At 46.9% G+C, this 10,288-nt stretch overlaps 1 protein-coding gene across 1 annotated transcript in view; it reads left to right on the top strand.

Moving 5' to 3' along the window:
* The first annotated feature begins 242 nt into the window (after positions 1–242).
* The window catches only part of PLBD1 (phospholipase B domain containing 1), an 87,216-nt gene continuing 77,170 nt past the window's right edge, over positions 243–10,288 (top strand). Inside the window, exon 1 of the mRNA XM_062194864.1 lies at positions 243–442. Within this exon, the coding sequence (XP_062050848.1) occupies positions 373–442 (70 nt within the window). The 5' untranslated portion in view covers positions 243–372. The remainder of the gene's footprint in view (positions 443–10,288) is intronic.

Raw genomic sequence — 10,288 nt, 5'->3', positions numbered from 1 at the left:
CCGCTGCCACTTCACAGGAGGGGCCGAGCCTGGGGGCAGGAGCAGGTGATGTGCATGTGAGCTGATTTTACAAGCCTCGGGTCTCAGCGGCGCGCAGCCCCATAAGGGCTGCCCAATCCACAGGTGGCCAGAGGCTCATCCCTAAAGGGCCCGCCTCTCCCAGGCTGGGCCCAGTAGGGCGAAGGTTGTTCCCCGGGCCACGTGAAGCTTCCTCGCCCCTAAAAGCCCGGAGCCGGCAGTGCGAATGAAAGAGGAAAGTTGAGAACGTCCCAGCCTCCCAGCGGCCGCGCGGGGAGCCTCCCTGTCACAGCCGCCGCCGCCGTGGACCGCGGAGCCCCCAGTCCCGCCGAGCGGAGGTCGCGGCGCCCAGCCATGGCCCTCTGGCTGCCGCCGCTGCTGCTCCCGCTGCTTTTGGCCGCCGCCGAGCCGCCGAGCCCGGAAGGTGAGTAGTGCTCCGCCGGCCAGGGCTGGGACGCTGCGAGGTGAGGCCGCCCGGCACCTGCCCCTGCTCCGCCGCGTGCGCTCGAGCCCCAGCCCCGCGCCGGGCCAAGCTCCCTGGCTTGTTTCTGGGTGGACGCCAAGGAATGCGCTTCGGCGCGGGCACTGGGCGGTCCTGCCTCAGCCGCGCCTGCTCCTGGAGGGTACGGGGGTGCGCTTCTGCGGACTTAGAAAGTTTGGGTCACAAACTGTTGGCAGGCATGGATTCGCTCCAACCCAGACTCCTGGCCCACGCGGCCTCGGCTCGTCCTGAGAGTTCCAGCCAAAGGACATCTAAATATATTTGTCTAGATCATAGGATGATAGGATCCCAGGCTTCCACTTGTTCTGATTAAAAACAAAAACTGGCCATGACTCTGGCTTAAAATAATGATGGCAACCTGGTATTGTCAGCTTGATGGGTGTCAGGAGGTGTGCTAAAAGGCTTTATGGTTTTTTTTTTTTATTTAATGCTCACTATAATCCTACATAGAATTATAATCCCCATTGTACAGAGAAGAAAACTGAGATTGGGAGGACTCAGTTATATGCCTAAAAATAAAACAGTGAGTGAAGACAGCTGGGATGCCACAGAGTATTTGCATAACTCTTCTTGGTAAACAGGTTTTATCTCCTACAGGTGTGGATGCTACACACCTCCCTCCCTCCCTTCCTCCCTCCCCCCTTCCAAAGAAAAGGCCTTGGATTTTTCACTTCCATTTTTAATGCGACCAAGATTGTGACCTCTAAGGACTTGAAAGACCCCAAAGCTAACTTTAAAAGAGGATTAATTCTGTTTGATTTCATAATCCTTTTTCTAGTGCAAGGAAAGGGTGGAGTCTGGGGAGGGTGCCCTTCCCAAATGGGTGTGCTGATCTTTGTTACGACATCTTCCATCTACAAGCGTCTGCAGTTATTGGATTTCAAGGCCTTTGCTTTTGCAACTTGCCCGATTATCGCTCTTCAATCTTCAGTCTTTCTAGTCTGGTCCACCCTCTGAGATCAGGAGGGGTGAACCTGCAGGCTTCCGACCCTTGATTTAGCTGCACGCTCTAGTCTTTGCCTTGACTGTGGAGGGGCCACTGTTTAGTCTGAGAAAGTGCTAATATAAGCATACCTGGGAGAGACTAGAGTGGGTCCCAGGAAAGGAAATGGTTTTCGTGTCTGCAGTGCTGGTTGAAATTTCTTTTTCTTTCTTTCTTTCTTTCTTTCTTTCTTTTTTTTTTTTTTTTTTTTTTTTTTTTTTTTTTTTTTTTTGTTCCTTTGGACTTGCAGATTACTTTAGATGCTTTGGCAGGTGGAGGGGGCAGCCAGGGGAGTGAGAGGCAGACGTTGTTTTTTCTGAAGATGGCACACTGTGGGGAAGATGCCACTTGTAAGACTCTGCATCTTAGTTTAAACTGAGTTCCCCAAATAAGAAGCGGACTCTGTGCCTGGAGGAGCTGGAGCCCCAGCAGAAAGTGAGGGTGTTTGCGCAGCTGCAGAGTGACCTGAGAGCACCATGCCCAGCAATGCGGAAAGGCTTCTTCCCAGGGCTACAAGGACATCTGGCAATGCCCATGTTAATTGTTCCAGACAGATGTGATCTCTGGTTCTTTTGTTCCACTCTTATTCATCTGTTTTCCATTGTAGCTTTCTCTTTTCTAAGATTGATTTATTTGAAAGGCAGAGTTAAAGCAAGAAAGGAAGAGATCAAGATCTTCCATCCCCTGGTTCACTCCCCAAATGGCCACAATGGCCAGGGCTGGGCCAGGCTGAAACTTGGAACCTGTTTCTCCATCTGGGTCTCCTGTGTGGGTGGCAGGGGCCCAAATACTTGGGCCATCATCTGCTTTCCCAGGGAGCTTGCTGCAGCTTTTTTTGATCTTTGTCATAATCTTCTAGACTGCCAACAAGTTGAGAGTAGAGAACAGGGACTTGGCTACCTCTTGCTTGACATGTGCTCTCAGAAGTACCCAGCACAGCACCCTGACCTTAGCGCAGTGCACTATAAAGAGCTTGCATTAGATTTCAGATGATGGTGTTGCATTGATCTTTCCAGACTGCAAAGCCCACTATGTGTTTTTAGAAGGTCCTTGTACAGTTTTTCTAAGTGCCATGTGTGGTGAAATCGGGCTCCCAGCGAGGAGGGAGAGGCTTTGGCTGCTGACTCACCAGGTGGCATGTGCATTGTTAAACTGGTTCAGAAACTGGCTTTCAGTCTTAGAAGGGCTAGACTCCAGAAATTCAGTCTCTGCAGTGCTGCACATCAGATCGCATGCAGGGTGGCTGATGCATTCTGATAGACACCCAGGTTTAGTCACCAGACTTGCTAATTGTTTATTCATTAGAGATAACTGTCAGGTGGAAGGAGTATTTGCATAGCCTGCTGGAGGCACATTCTCACTATCATCAAACCACCGGGGGTGGCAATGTCGGGCATTCCAAGGCTGTGGGCCTGATTCATCTCTATCCCAGTAGGTACTGGAAACTTGACTCAGGCGGTGCGGTGCCCCTCCCCTGGGCAGTGCTTGCCTGGCACCGTTGCCCCGCCAGACAGCCTTTCCTGCACTTCAATGGCTCACCAGTGCCCACCTGAGACTTAAGATCCCTCTTCTTTTTAAAAATTTATTCATTTTATTTAATTTTTTTTTTATTTTTTTGACAGGCAGAGTGGACAGTGAGAGACAGAGACAGAGAGAAAGGTCTTCCTTTTGCCGTTGGTTCACCCTCCAATGGCCGCCGCGGTAGCGTGCTGCGGCCGGCGCACCGCGCTGATCCGATGGCAGGAGCCAGGTGTTTATCCTGGTCTCCCATGGGGTGCAGGGCCCAAGGGCTTGGGCCATCCTCCACTGCACTCCCTGGCCACAGCAGAGAGCTGGCCTGGAAGATGGAGATCTTCCATCCACTGCTCAACTCCCCCAGTGGCTACAACAGCCAGGGTTGGGCCAGGCTGAAGCAAGGAGCTTCATAAGGATCTTCCCACATGGGTGGCAGAGACCCAGCACTTGGGCCGTCTTCTGCTTTCCAGATGCAGATCTAGCAGAGGGCTGGATAGGACGTGGGACAGCCAGGCCTCAAACTAGCACCTGTACGGGATGCCGGAGTCTCAGGAGGTGGCTTAACTTGCTGTGCCACAATGCCTGACCCCCTAGTCAAGTCCCTCTTTAGGTTGCTAATGCCTTTGGTTGCCCACTGTCTGGAAACCATTCTGTCTCTGCAGGTGACTTGGCAGACCTAAGTTTGGGACCAGTCTCACTTGCTCCTTTAACTCCAGGGTGTTCCATTTACAAACTCATCTGAGTCTGGCTCATGATTGTTCTGTGTGTTCATGTTTTACACAGATGGTATTCCTTATGGGAAGTACAATATTAGGTGGCATAAGATTCCAGAAATTCCTAGGTCCTGACTCCAGCTCCAACACCTACAGTGTGACCTTCGTATGGTCACTTCTCTTCCATTTCCCCATCTGTAAAATGGGTGTAATAATATCACATAGGGTTGTTGTGAGGAATGGTGCCTTGTCTACAGTGTGGCTAGGTAGTTGAGTGGTCATTAGCATGGCCTCTCTCTCTGAAGGCACTGTGTGCGTCTTCATAAGCAAAGAGGATTGCAGATGACCATTTATGTGCTTCAAAGTCATAATCTGATAAAAGCTGGATGTTTCCTTAATCACGGCCCAACATTTCAGGGATTTTCAGAAAACAATGAGCAGCCTCCTCGTTTGCTTTCCTTGGTTATAACTCACTGGAGTCCCCTGCATCACTGGATCACTTTTTCCTAAATACATTTTTTTTAAAAGATTTACTTTGTTTATGTGAAAGGTAGAGTGACAGAGGGAAGGAGAGAGGAGAGAGACCTTCCATCTGCTGCTTTCCTCCCCAGATCGCTGCAATGGTTGAGGCTGGGTCAGGACAAAGCCAGGAACCTGAAGACTCCATCCTGGTCTCCCACATGGGTGGCAAGGGCCCAAGCACTTGGACCATCTTCATTAGCAGGGAGCAGGATGAGGAATGAAGCTGGTACTCAAACTGACACTCATATGGAGATGCCAGCATTGCAGGCTGCAGCTTAATCTGTGACAATGCCAACCCCAATTAAATGTGGTTTTTAAAAATTGTTTTAATTAGGCCGGCGCCCTGGCTTAACAGGCTAATCCTCCGCCTTGTGGTGCCGGCACACCGGGTTCTAGTCCTGGTTGGGGCGCCGGATTCTATCCCGGTTGCCCCTCTTCCAGGCCAGCTCTCTGCTATGGCCCGGGAAGGCAGTGGAGGATGGCCCAAGTGCTTGGGCCCTGCACCTGCATGGGAGACCAGGAGAAGCACCTGGCTCCTGGCTTCGGATCAGCGAGATGCGCTGGCCGCAGCGGCCATTGGAGGGTGAACCAACGGCAAAAAGGAAGACCTTTCTCTCTCTCTCTCTCACTATCCACTCTGCCTGTCAAAAAAAAAAAAAAAAAAAAGTTTTAATTGGGACCAACGTTGTGCCTGCAACACTGGCATCCCATATGGGTGCTGGTTTGAGTCCCAGCTGCTCAAGTTCCAATCCAATTCCCTGCTAATGGCTTGGGAAAAGCAGCAGAAGACTGGCCCAAGTGCTTGGTCCCCTGCACTCATGTGGGAGACCCAGCTTAAGCTCCTGGCTTTGTTCTGGCCCAGCCATGGCCATTGGAACCATTTGAGGAGTGAGCCAGCACATGAAAGACATGTGTGTGTATGTGAACCCTGTAAACGCAAAAATTTTCTTGTACTCTCCTGATATCAGTTTAGTCATTAAAAAAAAAAAAAAAAAAAAGCATATGCAGGGCCAGTGTTAGGCTAAATGGTTAAGAAGTAAGTGAAGAAAACTGAGTTCCATAACAGCACTTAAGTTTAGTGCCTGCCTGTGGCTCCTGACTCCAGCTTCCTGCTAATGGAGACACTGGAAGGCAGCAGTGATGGCTCAAGTAATCTACCTGTGTGGAGGACCCAGATTGAGCTTCTGGCTCTGGCTCTAACTGCAGGCTCAGCCCTGGCCATTGTAAATATTTGGGGGGTAAACCAGTGGATAGGAGCTGTTTCTGTTCATCTGTGTCTTTCCCTGTGCCTTTCAAATTAAAGAAAAAAAAATACAGAAAATGTATACAAGTTCAAGAACAATTTCTGGGACAAGTGCCCATTTATCTATATCATTAAACTTTGTATCTGGGGACTACTTCATGTCCTGGTTGCTCCACTTCTGATCCAGCTCCCTGCTAATGACCTAGGAAAAGCAGTGGAGGATGGCCCAAGTATTTGGGCCCTTGTACCCATGTGGGAGACCCAGTGAAGCGCCTGGCTTCTTCCCCATTACAGCCATCTGGGGAGTGAACCAGGGGTGGAAGATCTCTCCCTCACTCTCTGTAACTCTCATTTTCAAAAACTTATTTTCAAAAAAACTCTTCATATTCTGATCTTTCTGGAAATAGGGATTTGTTAACAAAGATACAAACTTTTTTATTTAATAAATGTGAATTTACAAAGTGCAACTTTTGTATTGTTGTGGCTCTCCCCCACCTCCCTCCCTCCCGTGGCCCTCCCCTCTCCCACTCCCTCTCCCATCCCACCCTTCATCGAGTTTCATTTTCAATTACCTTCATATACAGAATATCAACTTAGTATATACTAAGCAAGGATTTCAACAGGCTGCACTCACACAACCACACAAGGTATAGGGTATTGTTCGACTAGTAGTGTTGTCTTTGTTTCATAGTAAAACACATTAAGGACAGAGATCCTACGTGGGGAGCATGTACTCAGTGACTCCCGTTGTTGATTTAACAATTGGCACTCTTATTTATGGCGTCAGCAATCACCCGAGGCTTATGCCATGAGCTGTCGAGGCTATGGAAGTCCCTTGAGTTCACCAACTCTGAACTTGTTCAGTCAAGGCCATATCACAGTGGAGGTTCCTTCCTCCCTTCAGAGAAAGGCGCCTCCCTCCTTGATGGCCTGTTCCTTCTGCTGGGGTCTTGTTCACCAGGATCAAAGATACAAACTTTTGTTTAGATGAAAATTAAACAGAATCCTTCAGAGTTTAAGGTAGAACAATTTAAATTTTTCTTGATTTATTTTTCATTTTCTTGAAAGGCAGAGTAAGAGAGAGTGATCTTCTAGCCACTGGATCTCTTTCCAAATGCCTGCAATAACCAGTAGTTAAGAACTCCATCCTGGTCTCCCAAGTGGGTCATGAGCCATCACCTGCTCCCTCCCAGGCTGTGCACTAGCAGAGAGCTGGATGAAGCTAAGTAGCTGGGGTTTGAACAGGACTCTGATAAGGGGAGGAGTAGCTGTTTAACCCACTGAGCCACAACATTTGCCCATGATTTTCATAATATGTAAATGAAATCATGTAAACTTGTTTGTTCTGACTTGAATAATGGAAATTTTTACTTTGTACTTATTTAGGCATTAATTTTCCATTGTTGCTCATTTTTTGCTTTTGTTGGATTCCAAATTATAAAGCGTTAACTATGGAGACTGCAAAAGAGGAAATGGCAGTGTTCATTATGTGAATCTCAAGGGACTTTTTTTTTTTTTTAATCAGTTTTTGCATGCATAAAAGTTTGTCCTTCTTCATGGCATAGATTTCAGGAGCTTCCACACCTTATAATTCTCAATCTTATGAAAATTTACCTTTATAATGTGGCTGGGAAAAGCATTTATAATATTTCATGTAGCTGCTTTCTGCAGCTGCAATAGAAACTTGGTGAATGTGGTTAAAAATGAAATAGAGGTAGTGAAATTATGAGGAAATTTCAGTGTAAATCTTGAAACTCTGTGTCCACAGAGATCATAGCATGTTACAGTCTTCCTAGGGAAAGTTGTAAAAGTCCCTCGGTTGAGAAACTTGAAGATAAAATGAGCTAATCAAAAAAGATAGGCTTCCTCTGAAATTTGTTCATCATCCTTGTGAATGTAGTAATAATTCTGACAACAGATAGTGTTGAGTTACCCGAACCAACATTATTTTCTTTAGGGTCATTTGCAAACCTAAGACACCAAAGTTGTAGTTCATAAGTAGACATCAAGGATTAATATGCTGTGAATTTGACAGGAGTCTGTTGCCAGGTGTTACTCTCCAGTCAGGGTGAAGGATTGGGACTAAAGTGGCCACATAATCAATAAAGGATTGTACTGGGCCCAAGGGAGTAGATACAGTGACATAGGAGCTGCCACCTCTCTCCCAAGGAGCTTGCAATCAGGTCTGTTGGACCAGATACCCATAAACATATGCAACTATCAAAGGATCTAGATGAGAAAGGAACCAAGGGCCAAGTCATCTGGGGCAAGTTGACCTCTGTTGCTGAGATTTTTGGCAAGAACTCCGATGTCAGCTGGCAATGAGGAACAGGTTTGTTTCAAGGGAATGCCAGAAAGAGATCATTCCAGATCCAAGCAAGTCTGCAGCAGTTTTCTGCATGAGTGTTTTGTCACTTTCAAGCTCCTTTTTTTTATTTATTTATTTATTTATTTTTGACAGGCAGACTAGAGAGTGAGAGAGAGAGACAGAGAGAAAGGTCTTCCTTTTTGCCGTTGGTTCACTCTCCAATGGCTTCTGCTGCTGGTGCATCTCACTGATCTGAAGCCAGGAGCCAGGTGCTTCTCCTGGTCTCCCATGCGGGTGCAGGGCCCAAGCACTTGGGCCATCCTCCACTGCCTTCCCGGGCCATCGCAGAGAGCTGGCCTGGAAGAGGGGCAACCGGGATAGAATCCGGCTCCCCAACTGGGATTAGAACCCGGTGTGCCGGTGCCGCAAGGCGGAGGATTAGCCTGTTAAGCCACGGCGCCTGCCTTTAATATAATTTTATCATTTTATTTATTTCTTTTTTTTTTTTAACAGGTAGAGTGGACAGTGAGAGAGAGACAGAGAGAAAGGTCTTCCTTTTCCGTTGGTTCACCCTTCAATGGCCGCTGCGGCCGGCGCGCTGCGGCCGGTGCACCGCGCTGATCTGAAGGCAGGAGCCAGGTGCTTCTCCTGGTCTCCCATGGGGTGCAGGACCCAAGCACTTGGGCCATCCTCCACTGCACTCCCGGGCCACAGCAGAGATCAAGCTACTTTTTAAAGCTCTTTCCTCTGACCTAAAGTGTCAGGTAGCTGATAGCCCCACCTTACTTGCCTCCCCTGCCTTCTGTGCTGGCTTCCTGCAGGTGTCATCTCAAGCATGTCAACTCGGCCACACTGTGTGCCATCTCCTGCTCTGTACCCCAGAAAGTCTTGAAAATCAGTCTTGTGCTGAAGCACATGCAAGTCTGGGGATGAGGGAATTAATGCTTCTTAAGGAAACTTAAAAAAAAAAATGTATGTGTATATTTGAGAGAGGAAGAGAGTCAGTGAGCGCCATCCATTGGTCCACTCCACTAGTACCTGCAATGGCAGGAAGCTGAGGCCAAGAGCCAGGAACTCAATTTATGTTTCCCTTGTGGGTGGCAGGAATGCAACTACTTGGACCGTTACCTGCTGCTTAAGGTCTGCATTGGCAGGAAGCTGGAATAAGGAGCCAAAGCCAAGCCAGGCATTGAACCCAGGTATTCTGATATGGGACATGGAAATCGCAATCAGTATCTTAAAGACTATGGCAAACACTAGTCCCCATCAGACAACTTCTGAGCGATGTTGTGTGGATGCAGGCACATAAGTGCTCTCTTTTTCTATTCCTGGGGGCACAGATTTTAGAGGCTCATTCTCCACACCTTCTCAGAGGGCTTCAAAGGAATCAACCAACAGTGTCGCTGGTGGAGCACCTTGAATGGGCTTTCTCTACCTGCCTTTGTTACTCCCTCAGTTCCCTGGGAGCACTGCCAAAATAATCCTCCTTTCAGCAAGAGTCTTGGACTCTGATCTCCGGACAGGGTCACAGTTGCCTGGAGATTGTTTAAGTCAAGAACCAGTTATTTTCTTAGTGACTGATGAAGCATCAAAGCAAATCTGAAAGCCAGGTATCAATTTACCAAGAACACTTTCAAAGGGAAGTGCAATGCCAATATACACAGGGAAAGTTAAGACTGCCTCATGGCATACAAGAGAAAAATACTTCAAGAATCGGAAGCATTGAATTATTTGCCACGTCCAATCTGAAGAGATTAAATATTTTTCATTTTTTATTTTCCCCAGAAATCTTTATTTAAGGTACACCAACTTCATGCATTTCATAAATAGAACTTTAAGAACATAGTGATAGTGATTCTTCCCACCATACCTACCGTCCCACCCTTCAGAAGTTCCTCCTCCCTCTCCTATTCCCATTCTTAATTTTTTACTAAGATCTATTTTCAAGTAACTTTATACAGATTATACTAAGTAAATTTCAATAAAAAGTATTAAAAAGACTACTGAACAGTTTTTTGATTTATGTTTTGATTTCTTCTATGACCACTATTCATTCAAGATATTACTGTTCAGTCTCCATGTGTTTACATATGTTCTAGAGATTCCCAAGTTGTTGATCTCCAGCTTATAATAGAATGAACATGCATGGTATGGTTTCAATTCCTTTGAATTTGCTGAGACTTGCTTTATGGTGTGGCCTGTGGTCTAACCTAGAGAATGTTCCATGTGCTGCTGAGAAGAAAATGTGTATTCTGCATCTGTGGGACAAAATTCTATAGATACCTGTTAGGTTCATTTGGTCTATAGTGTTCATGGTTGTTTACTTTGCTGATTTTTCTGTCTGGTTGATCTGTCCATTGCTAAAAAAGGGATATTGAAGTTCCCCCATTACTATAGTATTGGAGTCTGTGTATTTCTTTAGATCCATTACCATTTCTTTTAAATAGCCAAGTACCCTGTAATTAGGTGTGTATAAGTTTATTAT

This window comes from Lepus europaeus, chromosome 6 (genome assembly GCF_033115175.1).
Source record: "Lepus europaeus isolate LE1 chromosome 6, mLepTim1.pri, whole genome shotgun sequence".
In the NCBI taxonomy this organism is placed as follows: Eukaryota; Metazoa; Chordata; class Mammalia; order Lagomorpha; family Leporidae; genus Lepus; species Lepus europaeus.
Note: the sequence above shows the minus strand (reverse complement) of the source record. Positions and strands in the feature narration are given on the sequence as shown.